This window comes from Diplotaxodon limnothrissa, linkage group LG7 (assembly GCF_057381915.1).
Source record: "Diplotaxodon limnothrissa isolate DT_005_m linkage group LG7, D_limnothrissa_male_GT1.1, whole genome shotgun sequence".
NCBI classification, from domain to species: Eukaryota; Metazoa; Chordata; class Actinopteri; order Cichliformes; family Cichlidae; genus Diplotaxodon; species Diplotaxodon limnothrissa.
Window position 1 is genome coordinate 66,162,470 of NC_140602.1, and position 19,587 is coordinate 66,182,056.

The 19,587-nt window shown below is 40.8% G+C and overlaps 1 protein-coding gene across 2 annotated transcripts in view; it reads right to left on the reverse strand.

The window, feature by feature from the left end:
• Positions 1-18,617, reverse strand: part of wwp2 (WW domain containing E3 ubiquitin protein ligase 2) — a 65,078-nt gene extending 46,461 nt beyond the window's left edge. For both annotated transcript variants that reach the window (XM_085360149.1, XM_085360148.1), the window contains exons 1-5: positions 18,582-18,617; positions 14,404-14,485; positions 7,709-7,865; positions 7,271-7,392; positions 3,934-4,071 (exon numbers count right to left, since the gene is read on the reverse strand). In XM_085360149.1, the coding sequence (XP_085216275.1) occupies positions 3,934-4,071; positions 7,271-7,392; positions 7,709-7,865; positions 14,404-14,473 (487 nt within the window). In that variant the 5' untranslated portion in view covers positions 14,474-14,485; positions 18,582-18,617. The remainder of the gene's footprint in view (positions 1-3,933; positions 4,072-7,270; positions 7,393-7,708; positions 7,866-14,403; positions 14,486-18,581) is intronic.
• Positions 18,618-19,587: the final 970 nt, after the last annotated feature.

The following is a 19,587-nucleotide window of genomic DNA, read 5'->3' on the forward strand; positions in this document are numbered from 1 at the left end:
CTGTGGCAGGCCTCAGGCCTCACTGCTGGCTGTGTTCATTCAGCAGGATACACTGCGGGCTCTGTGTGGCGCTCTATGAAGCCTTGTGTGTGTGTGTTGCACAGAGAGAGGAGATGGATGCATGGAACCTCGCTATGGCTTTAAGAGCAGATTAAGAACACCGTATTTGTTTAAAAAAACATAGACCCAGTCTTTGCTTCCAAACCATAAAGGAAGGCAAAATGTTAGTGTAGTGCTTGGGAGCGGAAAATTCTGTTGACTGAGAGTCAATAAGTGTGTGAAGTTTTGAAATCCTTCCTGGCAAACTATGGAATCATTTTATATTGGTTTGGGAATAGCAATACATGAATGTGAAGATAAAATATCAACTGAGGCCACAGTTACACAGTGTCATATATTCTTTTAATATCATGATTTAAGTGTAACGATATTCTTGTTTTGTTATTCTTGGCCGGACAGACAGACTACTGGGACACTATTTAAACATCACCTAAACTCTCTACTAAAAACAACAACCGACTTTGGTGAAATGAATAAATACTCTCTAGTCTAACTTTACAGTAACTGTCATCAGGTATGACACAATACACCTGAAGCTAGCCACTGCATAACAAATGCTTTATCCAAATTCTTCAAAACTGTTATCTTTATACAGTTAAAGCAGATAAAAGCAATACAGAGAATATTTTCTGATGATCCAGCGCTTTCTAAAACTCAAAGTGCACTCAGTGAAAAATAAAGAGTTTCTAATGAGCAGAAGCCTGAGTCACCGGGAATGTGACGGCAGAAGGCGGACAGAGCGTGGAGATGTTTTTGGCAGAAGCGAGCTGGCACAAGGGCAATAAAAATAAATTTGTTGAGACTAACAAGAGCGTAGCCGCTTCTGCCGCTGCTTTTTCAGACACTTTCATTTGTCAGATATACGGCCTGGAGGCCAGGCCCTCTGCTTGTCTTTGGAAAGTGTGAAAATGGCAGAGGTGGTGGTCAATTTTTAGACTTTTTACTGTGTTTTGCACCAGGAAGCATTGTGTTCCAAGACATTAAGACAGCAGCTGTCAAAATCCGGTGCAGAGGTGTGATACAACATCAATTTAACAGCCTTCATGACATTACCCATGGCCTGCTGTGCCACTGGAAGGATGTTAAAACATGTCAAAGTCACGGAGGCATGTCAGTGCTTCTCTGACTTTCAACAGCAGCTCTTTTTCTAAGTGGAAAAAAACGACTTTGCACACTAAGACACCTCCAGCTGTTCATCGTATGTGTTGTGAGGATGAATCCTGAAATGCTATGGTGTTTACACTGCAAAAACTCAAAATCTTACCAAGTATATTTGTCTAATTTCTATTCAAAATATCTCATCACACTGGAAAAAAGACACAATCAGCTACAGAGTGACATTTCAGTGAGATATGGGAACTTGTTTTTAGTGCATCTTGGATCTGGAGAAACATCACTTGTTCCATCGGCGGATTTTTTTTCACTTATTTCAAGCAAAAATATCTTGTATAAGTGAAAAAAATGATTAATTAAATTCTATTATCTAGATATTTAGAAATATCTGAAGCAGCATTGTACTCTCAGAAAACATCAAAGATCACAGGTAAAATGCTGACCTTACTTTGACTGCTGCAAAGGAGACCAGGTCAGGTCACATTACTGCATGTAAAGGAGGCAGGAGGAGGCCAAACTACTTGTCAAGCTAATGAAATCTTCATTCATATAAATGTACATGAAATTACCATCAAATCTGACTTTTTCTCCATAATTTACGCCAAAGCCAATATGGCCGCTTTTGACAACGCACTTTAGATTTAAAGACTAAAGAACATGAGCAAACGTGTGTGTTGCCTGTTAGATAAAATAAGTGTAACACCTCTGGTCAACACATTAAAAGGTTATCAAAATGATCCTGGTTCTATGATAGACGTTACTTGGAATTACAGCTTGAATGACTGATGGTGATTATACTATAAACAATATAATCAATATAAACATAAAAAACAACATTATGGCATTTCAGACATGACAAACACAAGCGGTTAAATAGTTTACATGGAAATAACAGGACATGGAAAGGTACAGTGCTATTACTGCTAACATTAATATAATTAATAAAACTGCAAAAATGTGAAGAGGGCGCAAACGCCTTCGCTGTCGCTACAAAACAAACATCCATTTAATGCACGCTGGTATTTCCTAATGAAATAAGTGAAAAATGTCACAGTATAGGATGTTCAAAACATCAGTAACAACTAGTTATTGATTACTCACACCTACTGACAAAGGATGGAGTCTGCTGGTTAAAGTCTACAATACTTAAACAAATTCCGATAAAAAAAAAGCAACAATAATTTAAAACAATTCGATAATTTAAAGCAATTCAGTTATTGAAGCATTTATTTTCAGGTTATTCACAACATTCATGCTTCAAACCTGCAGCAAAGGTTTACTTGTTTTTTTGGTGTAAAAGTGTTGCTACATAGCAGAACACTGCACCACCATCACACCTGCTGAATCTTTAAATTTCAAGCTGAATCTTTTTGCAGTTAAACTGTTTCTAGGATTAAAAAGACAAATCAAATGCAAAGTTGCATCAGTCTACCAAACCTTAAGGCTCACCTTCACTATTCCTGCTATTTTTAATTGCACTATGAAATGAGGTTATGGCTCCCTGGAAACGTTTGTTATTGTCCTAAGGCCTTCTCCTGCGTGGGAACCAACAAATATTTTAATTTCCAAAGGTTTAGGCAGCCGCGTAGAGAACTCAGTGACTGTGGGTTGCTGGGACAAGGTTTCGGGAAACAGAGTATTTATGAAGCTTTGAAATTTGAATCACCTCCCTAAAAATAATTAGAGTTAAATTAACTGAGGTTAAAGGTGCTTTTTGGACACTTACATTTTTAAAAAGAGAGAGGGAGAGAGAATAAAAAAATAATCTTGCTTTAAGGCTGAAAACAATGTCAGCTTTTACTCGGCTGTCTTTAGTAAGACTAAACACAGTAAAATGTTAAGGCATGCTACTGTACAGCCACAGCGTAGAGCAGGAGGCAAAGTAGGCCAGCAAAACATAGAAGGCTTCCAGTCCCACTGTTTTTAATAAACAGTGGTTAAAGTACTTTTAATAAAGTAAGACTGTTAAGCATCTGCCTAACGTTTCATCTGATTCCTGTCGACACCCACATCTGGATAACTTTACAGATGTGGGTATCTTTAGACTTATTTGTTGATTCTCAGTAGACCATCTAAAAACTAATACAAATGAAAGACAACAATCAACATTAGATTAAAACAGCATTCGGCTGTCACCGGTGTCACCACATAAGCAATGTACCAACAAGCTGTCATGTCACCATGACGAAAAAAACTCCACTACAGAACATGTCAACAGCAACTGTATTTAACCTGAGAGCAAAGAGGGCAAGAAGAAGCGATTTAGACTATTTTGAACCCTTTGGCTTTTTCCAGCACTCATTACCAGGGCGGCGAGACACACAAGCATCTCACTGTACAGATATATCTGTGTGTGTGTTTGCTTTCTGGCAGTGCTACAAAATATTAAAGAGAAAGAGCAAGGGGAAAGAGGGAGAGGAGGAGAAAAACTTTAATACTGCGGTGTATTCTGTACTAATAAGCTGTCTGGGCTTCTGTGGGAAACTGTGTGTGTGTTCACTTTAATATAGCTTGTCTGACCGGTGTAAGCTTTGCCATGCACTTCTGTGTGCTTCTCCAAGGCTTCATGTTTGACTGAGAGCTTTCTTTGAATGTGCTGCATGTTATTTCATTTTTATATTGTGCACGGTGCAGCTGTGAGACAAATCTTCACATCTGTGGTGTGACTGCTTTGCGATGTGCTTTTCAGGTCATTTCTGTGCGATTACCTTTACCCTTGTGCATGTGTGCGCGTGCTTGAGAGATAAAGGCAGGACTCACTGTCTGCTGCCGTGCTGCCGTTGGGCAGCGAGCCCAGATCAACAACCATGCCGTCCAGACAGACGTTGAGCTCGCCTCCTGCTACAACCGAGCCTTTGTTCTCCGTCTGCAGCACCAGACTCAGCTGGACGTTCTCCACTAGAGGGTGGAAGAATGACAGACAAACAGAGAAAGAGGGGATGAGTGACTGAGAAGGCAGAGGGACAAAGGAAAATGGATATCCTCTGTTATTGCTCTAACAGAGGAAAACAGCGTGAAGTCACCGAATACCAAAAGGATTGTTTTCCAAAGATGTCGTCCCCCATTTCACTTGGAAAATATTCTGCATGTTAACAGATATACAGAAGGTCTGACTGATCCCCTCACACGTCCAGTGTGTAAAGTTGTTTTTAATTGCAGTATTTACATGAAGTAAGTCGTCTAGCTGCCAGATTAAGTTCCACACTGCACGTATGCACTGAATCTGCCCACAGCTTCCTGCTGGGCTCAGAGGCTTTGCTTTCACATCCACTTTGTTTTTGGTTTTGGGGGGTTTTAAATGCTCAAACCATTTCACAGTTAGAGAGGTAAGACTAACATGGTTTGGACATGAGGAGAAAAAGAGAAAGATCTCAGAGGAAGTTCATGGATGTATGAAAGGAGGACATGCAGAGTGGTTGGTGTGACAGCGGAGGATGCTAGGGATGAAGGAAAAAAAACATCCTGCTTTAAATGTTTCTCTAAGATATTTAAGTTAAAGTTATATATTGCAGCTTTATTTCATTTTAAATTAGATGAAGGGTTCAGGCTTTAAGAATTAAAGCTCTTGAGCATGTACCGCTCCCTTTTTTAAAGGACAGGTGTGGCATTTCTTCATCATTGACCCTGTGCACGAGAAAATGCTAACTTCCTGGTTTGAGACCGGATGTGGGGTTGTACATTACTTTGCGGTCAATCGCTACTGCGAAGATATACTCCAAAATCATGTCCAAAACTCGAAAACGGAAAGATCACGTTAAGTTACAAAGAGGAGAAGGTGGGAACACTCACCGCTGTTGTGTCATAAAAAATCTAATGATCAATTTTGACGTTTAAAGCGTTTAGATCGATCAGTTGCTTACATCACTCAACACAAGCAGAACTGCATCACTGCAGCAGAAGACACATCGTCCACATTCAGAAGCACATCTCTGTATAGTGACTGGTCTTATGATTTAAACAGGCAAATGTAAATCGCCGCTTGATTCATTCATTTGCTTAACTTGCTTTGGACCGTAAACAGGGCGCGAATAGGACACCGGAAACAAAGCTCCCCACAGGAGTTTCCGCACCGGAAGTAGCATATGCTAACGCACACATAGTCAATAGAGCTTCCATCGTATCTGGAAGCCGTCGCTGTGAATCCAAAACACAGCTGCAGTTCAAGTACAACTCAAAAACCGTTAATCCTCAGACTTTAAAAATAAATCCATCGGATATAACAGGAACACTAGTTTAACAGGAACATCGGTGGACACAATAAGGAGCTTGGCAACATGAAGACCCTGACATCCAAAGAAAAGAGAAACGTGGTGCATAATCACAGGATCCTTTTTACGGTAAAAGGTCTTCAGAACACGTAGCCAAGCACACAACACTCTCCAGGAGGAAGGCTTAATACCATCTACACTTAAGATAAAGACCGGGATGGGAAGTAGGCAGTAAACAAGTGTCTATCAGGCTCTCAAACACATATGCCAAATTAGACTTTGCCTAAAAATTGTCTACAAAGTTCTCTGTACAGATGAAAGCACGACAAAGCACCTAAACTAAAAATGTTTTTATAAATATTTTCATTTGTTCAATTACATCTAAGAAGACCATGTATAAGATATAAAATGTCTGTAATAATGTGTCCTTTGATATTTTTGTTAGAGAGTGGGTACATCTTTTAAGATGAGTAGCAAAGGGAAGTTCACTCTCTTCAGCTTGAATGTGCAGGCTCAAGCAGGAGACGCCTAAGGCCATTGCATCCTAGTGCTCAACCTACCCCAATACAGGATAAGAGATCAAGATAAGCAAGATCCATCCAGTATGGCACCATCTTAGACATACTTACATTACAGTCTTATAACTCTAAGACTCGTCTGACTCAGTCAAATATGCAAGGGTAAAGAATATTAAACGCTTACAGAGGAGTTATTTAGCAGTAACCATCAAGCCAAAAGTTACAGAACACTGAAATCTTTTCCGAGGAGTTCATAACAAAGTTAAGTTAAGCTTAGCTGGCAATGTGCCACCATCACTGAGGCTACTGAAAAGGTTTGAGACATCCAATCAGTGTTACTGTTCAGTTTAAGTGTGAATATCAAATAAAACTCTCTGTCTCAGCACTGTTAACAACAGTTATGCACATTTTTACTTTGAAAGTAAAAAGAAAATTCAGGTGTTGCGCCAGTTATACATCTGCATGCCTTACCTCACTAAGTGCCTCTGAGTGGATGAAAACCACAAGCATGTGAACAAGGCTCTGGCACCCTTGGTGTTAGTTAGCACATCGTTCTTTAAAAGAAACAACTTATTCTGTAAGCTTGAGTACTTTCAGTTTTTTGCCAAATCTGCTGGTGATAAAGAAAGTTTTTTATTAGTATAGTGAGCTTCTGTCAAAGTGGGTTAAGATAAGCTGCAACAGCCTGATTAAAATAACTGACAAGTAACTATCAGAACTTCCAATGCTACAAAGAAAAGTAAGAAAAATTTAAATTCTATATATTCCTTGCAAGGCCTCGGCCACTGCGTGTAATTTTTAAGGTTATTTGATCTAATCTAACTAATGCACATGGATTTGGAGTCGGCATTTTAGTCTCAGCAGCCTCTCTCTGACCGTGTCTGCCGTGTATTTACAGCAATATTTTCGAATTTCCTTCATAGATGGTTGGTCGTGGCTTACATGATGATGTGATGAAGTCTCTGGAAGACACAGAACCTTTCTGTATATGAATGTATATGTCCTGTATACAGACTTTAAATTCCTTATACTGCTAATAATTTTGGTTACACGAAAGCAAACATTGTTTGGGTATGCTGCATATCATCAGAGTAATTCTGACAGTTCCAAAGAGGCTTTGGAAATTCACCAGGACTGTAATAAAAATGCCCAAGTGCAATTTTTAGGTAATTTTATTTACTCAAAGTAATATAGAGAAAATTTATTAAAAAGATTTTTTTTTTTATCATCAAATAGCCAGGAAAAAAACAACGAGGAAAAACGCACAAACCTCTGTTAAGTAAGGTAGAGAAACACGTACAGCGAAATTGTGCTCGACATGCATGGTGACTCCAAACTGTGTGTGGGTGTTTGTGTGCGTTTTTTTCTTACTCTTGCCATCGTGCGAGCGCAGCGTGTCCAGCAGGTCTATGGTTGCACTGCCCAGTAGCTCCTTTCTCAGGGTGTGGCAGCTCCACAGCTTTAGATCCAGACGACTCTGTGGCGTCACATTACTGCAAAACGGCATGAAAAATACATCAGCTACAAATGCTTCTGCTTACAGCAGCTGCATTTTATTATTGCATCCTGCTCTTCATCGCCTTTAGCGACGGTACGCAAGTTCTACCTCAGACAAAATGCTTTAAATAAGCTGACGGGAAACAAGTACAAAATCTCGATTAAATTTTATCTGTGTTAGAGCGCTACCACGACAGCAGTACAGTCCAAACACTGTCAGATGCATGCAGTTAATTTAATGTTCTATTGAATTGTTTTAACAATAAAACCCTGGCTCTCATGAGAGCCCGAGTGTGTGTGGTGCTCACTCACAGGGTGAGGTCTTCGTTCCACTGCAGCTCAAGGTGCCCGCTACGTTTGCCTGTTTTTTTGGTTTCACTGGTGAGGCCGTCTGCAGTCACCTCAACGAAGGAGCTCAGCCGAGAGTGCCGGTTCGGCAGCTTTGGGGACTGGGGCTTCGCCGACACCACTGCAAACACACACACGCATAAAGCATGTATCGTAGTGGAAGAACACATCTGTGGTTGTGACAAAACCTCTGCCAGCAGTGCAGCAGTGCTGTCATTTATGGCAACAAAGGACAATAAATGTTAACAAAAGAGAAGCATTTCTTTTTTTCATTGAGGTTTAACTGACTGCAGCTCTGGTAAGAAAGAGTCGGAGCTGATCAGATCCTCACGTGGAAAACGACAGTCTAATCACACTAAAGAATTTTAGTTCAGAATCAGAACACTTTATCAATCCCTGCGGAAATTATGTGGTCACAGTTACTCCAAGACAGCAAGAACAGCAACTACCTGAATTATATTAAATAATAAAATATATTGCAAAGTTACAAGATGTAACAAAATAGCTTACAAATAGTTCTAATATTATAATAATAGTTCTAATAAACAAATATTCCAGTACATTACAAAAAACTAAATATGACACTGAGACGGCCTTCTTACTATACCGACATCCTCTGTAAAGGATGTTCAGATCGTTAGGGTGTGTGCACTGTATGCTGTGCATTAGATGGAGGAACTGAACAACAGGAATGACTTCCTGTGTCGTTCGGTGATACATCTGGGCCTCACTGAACAGCTCCTGTGACTCGCCAACAGTGGGTGAGCGGGATTGTCCAGCATTGTCCTTTTCTTGGACAACATCCGCCTCTCCGACAACACCTTAAGGGAGTCCATCTCCGTCTCCACAATGTTACTGCCCTTGTGGATCAGTTCATTGAGCCTGTTAGCATCCGTGACCCTCAGCCTGCTGTCCCAGCATGCAACAGCATAGAGGATGGCACTAGCCACAACAGACTCGTGTAAAATCCAGAGCGTGTCCAACAGATGAGAAAAGGCCCCGGACAATACAGACGGCTCTGACCCTTCCTGTAGAGTGCAGTGGCGTTTTTATTGTCACTGTGTAATACAAGGCAACACCCTTCTTTTTAAATCAGACTGACTGGTGATTGTATATATGCAGTTTCTTCATCCGGGTGACCATGGTAACTAAAGCTAATGCAGCAATGCTTCCAAAATAACTGGCCAAATAAGTCTTTGTAGGAGTGTTAAGATGGCTGCCAAGAGGCGATGTGTACATATAGGATTCTGGATCCTGATTTTTATGAGATTGTTTTCTATTTATTATGTAATAATGTGAAGCAGCGCGGTGTACACTACCGTTCATTTTAGGTCACCTGGAACGGTTCTCAGCGGTGCTGGAGTTAAAAGTTAAATAAGTGGTTCAGTAAATTGGACAAATGTTACAGCGTACTGCAACACCCTAACAGAAACTCCTTGGACTGTGTGTACTCCTGCATGTACAGTGGGGAAAAAAAGTATTTAGTCAGCCACCGATTGTGCAAGTTCCCCCACTTAAAATGATGACAGAGGTCAGTAATTTGCACCAGAGGTACACTTCAACTGTGAGAGACAGAATGTGAAAAAAAAAAATCCATGAATTCACATGGTAGGATTTGTAAAGAATTTATTCGTAAATTAGGGTGGAAAATAAGTATTTGGTCACCTCAAACATGGAAAATCTCTGGCTCTCACAGACCTGTAACGTCTTCTGTAAGACGCTTTTCTGTCCCCCACTCGTTACCTGTATGAATGGCACCTGTTTGAACTCATCATCTGTATAAAAGACACCTGTCCACAGCCTCAAACAGTCAGACTCCAAACTCCGCCATGGCCAAGACCAAAGAGCTTTCGAAGGACACCAGGAAAAGTATTGTAGACCTGCACCAGACTGGGAAGAGTGAATCTACAATAGGCAAGCAGCTTGGTGTGAAAAAATCAACTGTGGGAGCAATCATCAGAAAATGGAAGACATACAAGACCACTGATAATCTCCCTCGATCTGGGGCTCCACGCAAGATCTCATCCCGTGGGGTCAAAATGATCATGAGAACGGTGAGCAAAGATCCCAGAACCACACGGGGGGACCTGGTGAATGACCTGCAGAGAGCTGGGACCAAAGTAACAAAGGTCACCATCAGTAACACACTACAACGGCAGGGAATCAACTCCCGCAGTGCCAGACGTGTTCCGCTGCTGAAGCCAGTGCATGTCCAGGCCCGTCTGAAGTTTGCCAGAGAGCACATGGATGATACAGCAGAGGATTGGGAGAATGTCATGTGGTCAGATGAAACCAAAGTAGAACTTTTTGGTATAAACTCAACTCGTCGTGTTTGGAGGAAGAAGAATACTGAGTTGCATCCCAAGAACACCATACCTACTGTGAAGCATGGGGGTGGAAACATCATGCTATGGGGCTGTTTTTCTGCCAAGGGGACAGGACGACTGATCCGTGTTAAGGACAGAATGAATGGGGCCATGTATCGTGAGATTTTGAGCCAAAACCTCCTTCCATCAGTGAGAACTTTGAAGATGAAACGAGGCTGGGTCTTCCAACATGACAATGATCCAAAACACACCGCCCGGGCAACAAAGGAGTGGCTCCGTAAGAAGCATTTGAAAGTCCTGGAGTGGCCTAGCCAGTCTCCAGACCTCAACCCCATAGAAAATCTGTGGCGGGAGTTGAAAGTCCGTGTTGCTCGGCGACAGCCCCAAAACATCACTGCTCTCGAGAAGATCTGCATGGAGGAATGGGCCAAAATACCAGCTACTGTGTGTGCAAACCTGGTAAAGACCTATAGTAAACGTTTGACCTCTGTTATTGCCAACAAAGGTTATGTTACAAAGTATTGAGTTGTATTTTTGTTATTGACCAAATACTTATTTGCCACCCTGATTTACGAATAAATTCTTTACAAATCCTACCATGTGGATTCATGGATTTTTTTTTCACATTCTGTCTCTCACAGTTGACGTGTACCTCTGGTGCAAATTACTGACCTCTGTCATCATTTTAGGTGGGGGAACTTGCACAATCGGTGGCTGACTAAATACTTTTTTGCCCCACTGTATACTGGCTGTTGTGAGTATTTTGTTACACGCTGTGTGCCACGGCCTGTTCAGGATGGATTTGAAGTACACTGAGTGTATCAGACAAATACAAACTTTGCCCTCTAGTGGAAGAAAGGAAACCACCTTCATTTATTTAATTTTTATTTATTTAATAAAACGTATTTAATTTATTTAATTTTGGGGGAAAAAAAGAATTGACTGACCACAATAAAGCCTTCATGTTAAAAAAAAAAAATACAAACAAAAAACATTGCACTGTTTACTTATGCTCCATTTAAGGTAGAATGAATATTTGAAAGTAAAGAAACTTTTTGCATCCACTGATTTCAAGCTTTTTTGTTCTCTTTTTTTTTTTTTTTTCATTTGGAGTGGGGTAAAAGTGTACATCTGGACATTGGCGAGCTCAGAGGCTTGGAATTCTTGCAGGCCTGCTGAGACTCTTGTTATCGCATGTATCAGTCCTCAGAGGAGCTGATTTCTTCACACTGAATCACAAAATCACAAGATTGCAAACTGAAGAACATGCTGACTAGCAGCGTGTCGCAGAGGGCCTCTGATCAGGACTACCGACTGAAAGAATAAATGTGACAGATTAAGATTAAAAAAAAAAAAAAAAAAAAAAAAGACAGACAGACAGAGGGGTTTCCATCTGTACTTTTTCCTTTGCAGTGAGACCTTAGCAGATCCACACTGGCAGCAACATGTTGATGACCTCAGATCTTCTGAACATCTGGCATAATAGAACATGACTCATGTGAAGTTCTCTAGAAACAGGGAGGAAGTGACACGGGGAGGTGGGAGGTGTGCCAGAAATGGAAGAACTGAAGTAAGTTTCAACAGTGTGGGAGGATGTGGGAGGAGGTGGGAGAGGTGGAGGAGTGGTAGACAGCCTTTGAGAGCAGATCGGTAAATAAAAAGGTGAGTCAGTGTTCATATGATCAAACCTATGGTTATGACTCTGGTGCAGTTCAAAGACATAATTAAGGAAAAAAGTTCTGATGAACTTTTTTTCGTCTCTTTAAAGATAAGGGGCAAGAAAATTCATTTTATTCCCGGCAGACTCAAGTGATTCATGCAAAAACAAAAAGTGAGTCAATCACCTTATAGCTTCATGTTAAAATATTACAGCATAGTACAAAGAAAGATTTATAGAGGTGGAGTTATCTGATGCATGGACGCTAGTTTCAATCAGTAAAAAAAAGAAACAAAAATGCTAAGCTATGCCTGACTTGAAATTTTGATTCAGATCTGCCAATCAGGAAGCTCTACAGAGGTACGTCATTTCTTTATTATCCAGAAGGAGAAGGCAGAAGGTGTCGGCTATCCAGCAGTTCAACATGAACACAGTGACTCCATATCCATGCAGTTATCACTGAAGCCATTCAAAGCTCACACACCTGGCGCCAGTTTGTTCATACTGATGCTGTCACTACCTAAGTTTGCATTTGCACCATCTGTTTACAGGTAACGACAAAACAACAGCTCTCATTAGCAAAGCTAACTCGAAAGTTCGAGTTACGGATGGGTTTTCTTTTTCTCAGTGGTGGAGACACAGTCTTTTGTTCAATATTTATTAACAGGCACAAACAGGCACTTGTGTTTGTGCATTACACAGTTTATGAATGCATGCCTGAACACCAAACTGCTAACGACGGGCTCTAAAACAAACTAACCTAAACATGCAGACTTCAAAACGCTCAGGTCATATATCCTTATATCAGGTCTATGATGCAAACTCATATTAAAAGGTAAGAAATACTGTTACTGTGATGTTTTCATCCTTTTGACCATTTCAAGTGTTGGATGATTAAACCAAGCAGGACTCTCAGGCTTGGATTAGACTCACTGTACGACACTGTTCTCAACTAAATCGATTTTTGGAACGACATTGAATGACGTCTCAAACACATGAACTAAACCTTTTGAAAATTAACACAGAAAAAAACTGTTTTAGAAAAAAAATCTCTGCATTGACACAGTTACTATGGTAACTTATGCTGGACACATGACCAATGAAATCTCTCAGCACTGAGCCTGAAACAGAAAGTCTGGAGCCGTAAACAAGGTTGTGTTGTAGGTAGCACACTCATCTGGTCACCTTAACCTCCAGTGAAAAACCACCAAAACCTCAAATCAAAATCTTTTATGTGCAATTTGAAAGTCGCATTAAAACCCCTGCAGCTCTGCTGAAGCTGCGAGCCCTCCTGCTGCCTCAGTCGTTAGAGATAAGAACATAAAAAGTCTATCACAGCCATCTATAGTGAATCTTTTTTGTTTCCTGACTCCTCCATTAATTAATAAAATTCACTCAAGTGAACATGATCTATAAGCAAAAGGCTTCCTCTATTCTCCAAGCTAGTGTCAGGTCATCATTTGGCTCTGTTTCTCCTGGGTTAATGCATAAAACTAACAAAACATCACCATCTGTGGGAGATCACTGTCATTCTGCAGGTTAAAGTGCACCGTATCTATATTTTCCTTGATTTTAAATATGTGATATTTTCAATTGCAAATCGGATTTGTGAAAATGAAAATCCATCAGTAGATGTGGCATTTACATTGATGCATGCGCCAGCTGCGATGTAGGTGTTCAGCTGATGAGCTGAGAGGTGTTAGACTGCATAACTGCCTGGATGGATTGAAATTATTTATTTAAACCACGGAGGGAAAATGCTGCAGTGCAAGGTAAATTCATCCAACGAACCAAGGTGTGAGCTAAGTGAACTGTAAACTTTGCGGATCCTGGTCTTTACATTTTATCAAACAGTCAAACAAACTAAAAAGGAGAGAAACCTGAGGGTGTCTGGATTGTTCCCCTCATTTCCTGTTTTATTTTCTAACAGCTGTTTGTCTTCACCTTTAGTTATTTCTATTTCCGCCTCTTCTCCAACAGCGAATTACACACCTACACACCTACAGGTAAAACCCCCAGTTTCCCTTTCTTTCTTGCCAGGTCACCTTTGTACTTCTGGCAGTTAACACCTCTGGGCACATCTCCGGTTTTCCAGGTAAAGTTTTTCCTCTTTGTGGTTTGTTTGAGTGTTTCTCTGTTTAAATTTTTGCCTTTTGTGTTTACATTGTGCTGAACCCTGGACTGACATGAAGTTGGGGACTTTTTGGACCTAACTTTGCCATCTTGCAGTTGGATCTTCATCTCTGTACTGAATCCTGGCAAGAAGATAATATTGCATTACATTAAGAATGAAAATCCTCCTTTATCTCGCTTTATAAGTCAACGTTTATGTCAGGTAGCGACCAACGCTGCTTTTCTCAAGTCAGCAAGCTAAAAAAAACCCAAATATTTGTTTGCACAACAACAAGTACAGCCCCGCGTCACTAAACTGGCCCCTCCAAAGCTGGTCGCAGCTCATCATTCATGGTTTCACAACCAAAGCAGCACTACTTCAAACAGAAAGGACATAGTCACATTATGAAATATGTTTATGGGTAATAACATATTGTCTTATGCTTGGAGAAGGGATAGCCAGATAAAGAGATTAAAAAAAAAACAGAAGTACCTGTACCACACTTCTGTTTGCGGTATCAACATTTTGTCTGTGTGAGCAATAAAGTAGAAAAAAAAATTACCTTTCAAGGTCAACTGAGACTTCTCAGTGGTCTGGGCACTGCCAGGTCTGCTCACGCTGGCAGCTGCCATGACATCACAGCTCTGTAACACAATCACAAACACACAAAATATTACAGTATACTGTCACTGCCTTCCAATCAGGTGTGTGTTGGGTGATACAGCTCTTCTATGCAAAAAATATTGTGGTGGAGGCTAGGGCTGCCACGATTTGTCGACTAGTCACGATTACGTCGACTATCAAAATCGTCGACGACTGATTTAATAGTCGACGCGTCGGTTGAAGCTTTGTAAGATCCCAAAAGACGCAGGAATAAGTAGCAGGATTTAAGAGTGTAATAACGGACTGAAACAGAAGATGGCAGCACTGCATGTACAAGGATGCCAGCTGCCGTTAAACCCCGAAGAAGAAGAAGAAGAAGCAGCTGTGTCCCAGAATTCATAGCGCGGCCCAGCGCAGTTTCCAACAATGGCGGCAGCTAGTTAGTTTTAATATTACTCTTATTATTCTTTCTGGGTCACAAAATAAACGTTTAACATATTTTCAGGCGAGAATGTAGCTGTGTAAACCTCAAATATCGGATCAGTTTATCAGGACACCACATATTTTCAAAAGCGCTCCGACGTTTTCGGAGACGTCTGTTACCCACTAGCTCGATAGCTAGCCGGGGGCTAGGTCACTAGCGCGGTGAGAACACCGGACTCCCGGCAAATTGTTTTCAAACCCACCGCCGTCTTTCGCTACTCAGGTTAAATATATGAGTCACTTAGATAACTTAAAATGTTGTTGTTTGGCTTTTTTTTTTTTTGTATTTTATTTGTTCCTGAGTAAATCAGTTTGTCTGAGATTAAAGTTATAGTTTTTACACAGCTGAATAAACGTCAAGCAGACAGCTGATTATCAGAAGTGTGAGATGCTGGAAAATATACTCCGGTGTCCTGTTATATTTTAGATAGCAAGGAGTTTATTAAACTTCACCGAAACAATCTGCAAATTTCATTAAAATTTAATAAACTATCATCTTGTCTTTATTTTTAGTTAGCACCTTAAAAGCTTAAAGCTGTAAGCTAATGATAGTTATATAAGAGCAGATGCTGCTGGTGCAATAAGCTGTAGTTTTACGTCCAGTGGATGCTGATCTGATTAGTCGACTAATCGCATAAATAATCGGTGACTAGTCGACTATCAAAATAATCGTTTGTGGCAGCCCTAGTGGAGGCAGAATTTTACTGCATTAGATGGTAAATCTGGAGCAAGAGGTGGATGACATAGCTTGATTTATGTGCAGTGTCTTGAACGACAATCTTGAAAGCAACGCAAGTTGTCTCATATTATTTTAACGTCACCAGCAGAACATAACCCCTCCTTCAGACAGAAAAGCATAAAACTCCCACCACACTGCACCTCCAGTCCTTAAACACTCACTCCAGGGGAGTGATAAGTGACGTTGTCTAAGCACATTTCGCAGCATTAGAGAGAAAGCTAGCTGGGATAACCTAATTCAACGGGGCAAAACATCATGACATGCAATCACGCATCACTTATAACTGCACAGTTACAAAACTCCCACAAGCAGAAGGGAATTCTGAGTCTTTTAAATGACTGGAGAGGTCGTATCACTACATTCACCGGCAGCAGAGTGAGACACGGGATGAACAGGATAAAGAAGCAGCAGAACACAGGTGGCGCTACCCCACCCACAGCAACAGGTACCAGGTGGTGATAGTAACGGGTGTTTTTCCTCAAGACATGACAATTTATGCCAAAACATCTGGAAGAAAACATCCAAATGGAGTTTGTTTCAAAGCAGCTGTGCAAACATTAAGGCCAATGAGCCCGACCGATGTTTACTTTAAAAACTGTGGCGTTAGATTCAAGTCAAAAGCAGGACTCAATGATTTCCACAGCCAAATATCCACCTTCTCTTAACACAGCAAAAAGCTTATTTATTGCTTTAGTTATTTTATTATTATATTATTTTTATGGTCACATTAAAACACTTAAAAACAGACGTTACACATACTTAACTCAGCAGTCAGCTCAGATATGTTAATGACCACCCAAGCATACACACCGACTTGTTTCAGCATTTTCTAGTATAACGCTTCCCCCACTAACTGGCTCAGACTTCACTGCCATTCAGCTGTTCCCACAAAAAGGATCTCTCGCTACAGGTCTGCTGCTCTCTCCTGAACTCCACCTGGCAAAGGTAGTTCTACTGCTGTAAAGATCTGCTGAAGGGCCACTTTAACCACAAGCTACACCCTACAGCTCACCAAGCCTACAGAGCAAACAGGGCCTGCCGTCTCCAGCTCCAGTCCAAGATAGTGGAGGTGAATCTCAATTGAGGCAGCCCATTTTATCACTCTGTTTAGGGATTAGGGAAACTGCTTTTTGTAAGCACATGTACACACTCAGATTCCCCTCTATGCCACAAACAGAAATCAGTAGGACACTATATTCTGGCAGAAGCCACAAGACACTTTAAAACTATACAAAAGGGCCACTCATGCAAAAATAATATAGAGTGAGACATCTAGACTCTTGCTGGTTGAGTGTGCATACTTGTTCTCCACTCTGATCACACTGCCAGAAACACTAAATCAGAGCGCATTCACTGGGAATTCAGCTGTATTTAAACATATATATGAACTCAGACATCAGGAGGGAAGATCCACAGACCCAGTAAGGAGTCCTCTCATATCATTATCATGAATGAACAGCTTATACAGGCACATGTTTGCACAATTCATGGATGCTGTAATAATGTTCACTTACCCTGGTGTGATTACAAACCTTGTTCCACTATTGTAACTAAACCAGATTGTTTTCATGTACATGCAGATTGCAAGGGCTTTAACAACACTCAGGAAATTAAAGGGTGAATCACTATATTATTTATAGGCGAGATTACCTACCCCAAGTTGGAGCTTGTCTGAACTATTTTGTACACTCTGTGTGATCTGTAAGACGCTAACTACTTATCACAACACTGGAGTACAAGGTATATAAAGCTGATTAAAGGTGCACTGAGTAGCCTGTCCTAATGAATTTACATTAAAGGCGTGAAGTTGTTCTCCCTGTAATATTAAGTAAAAGCTATGACTTTCATCAAACCCCATCAACATCACCTTGAGCAAAGTCAGAGCACCCTGCTGAATTTAAAGCACCGCAAATACAATGCAGATTAAGGCTGGACTCTGCTCTGAAGGTGTGCTTATACTGATCTGTACTATATGCATCAAGGAATTAAAATTAAAAATAAAACCCCGATTCTAACACTGCTCTGCGAAGGGGACCCTCGTTTTGAAGGTGACATGCTGCAGGCACTGCAACCGAAACCAAGACAAAACCCAGCCAGAGGTGACCTGGTCCGAGTCAGAGTGACTAACCGGGTGTTGGATTGCCAGAATATCCACCTGAGGTCTGTCTCAAGGCTGCAGATAAACAGACGAGAGCTACCAAAACAAAAAGCGCACAGCATCCTCCGTCAACCTTGTGAAAGAAGCTGGATGCTGCGCAGCGTTTCTTGGCCGCTGTGAGCTGTCTGAACTTCTCAAGAACCAAGAGAGGTTTAAATGACCCTGACAAACTATTTTATCGCTGCCGTATAAAATACCTTTGGCTGCTGCGCACATAATACAAACGCGGAAGGTGATCAAGGTTTGTATGCATCACCGTCAACGAGAGCAGACCAAAACGCTAACGCTTCTGGTCACGTTTGCAAAATAAAATCTCCTGTTTTGTTTTGTTTGGGTTTGTTTGCGTTGAGAGTGCGGAGACAATAAAACAGCAAATTAATCCTTTTATCAGCAAGTAGAAACTGTCGAAGGTGAGCTTCTTCTATTGAAAAACACAAATGTATTAGAGACTCACAATTTATACATTGATCTTTAAGAATCTGAATATTTCAGTCGAACTCTAGTCGCATTTATTTCGAAAGAAAAGCCAACACACTTCCGCTTTGACTCAACGAACTTCAGCTAGCTTACCTAAAAGAAGCTAATAGCTAGCCAGCGAGCTTCTTGGTGGGATTTTATAAAAGGACATGCGGATAAAACCCGTTCTAATCACCTGACAGCAAGTAAAGCCTCACCCACAGCCTCACGGCTCTCCTCATGCCATGGTACACGTATTGACACGATAACAGTTGAGGCTTATGTGTGATCCTGGACGTACCTTTTTCAGCTGTGCTCCGCCGCTGTCGCTAGTGAACTTTCATTTCCGCCTCAGTGACAGTATCACGTGACCTAGCGTTCTCATTGCACAAAGGATTGTGGGTCGTAAACAATAATAAACAGCCCACACAATTACCTTAAATCACCATATATATATATATATATATATATATATATATATATATACGGCCTCTTGCTTTCTTACAAACCATGAAAAAATATTAAAATATGGAATGAGGAAAGCATGCCCCTACTTTTTATTAAATCTGTGTTTCTCTATGTAGTTTACATCTTTATCTAAGCTCTGAATGATCCCTGGTTTGAGGAGACACAAAACTCTGATCCTACTGCAAAAGTATGAAGTTTGTTCGAGGTCAAATGCTTAGCCAACCTTTGCACTCATGTCCCCCACGGCCTAGTATGTTGTTATGAAGTTTGAAGACGATTCTTAACAAATTGTGGGTAATATAAAGCTTTTAGTACTTTCTACATTTGGTGGGACCTTGACCATGACCCAGTTTTTTACAAAATTAAATCAGCTTCAGCTGTTTTTGGCATCTACCGTCTCCCAAAATTGAAAACAATATCTTGAAAGTGCATGAAAAGTTATAAGTTTGAAAATTTTATTTTCTGTACATTACCCCAACTCCCACTCTCCTCCTTCGACTGTAAATATCCTGATTGATTAACAAACTGTTTAAACCTGTACTGTTTAAGTTTGCACTTTGAGTCCACCTGCTTTCACTTGCATTCATGACAGATGGTAAGTGCATTTGAAAGGTCTTGAGAACCAGCTAACGGGAGCAGTACGTATCTGCGCAAGTGGGAATTTGTAACTGTGTCCTCCAGCAGCAGGCAGCAAGTGAGCAGGTGATTTTAGTGTTGAACAGGCTGTATTCCTATCAGATGGCAAATGTTAATCCACAAAAGAACCTCCAGAGAAGAGGAACCTGATGGGAATGTTGGAATATGCATCTAGGATCTACGACAAGGAGAGGAGATGAGGC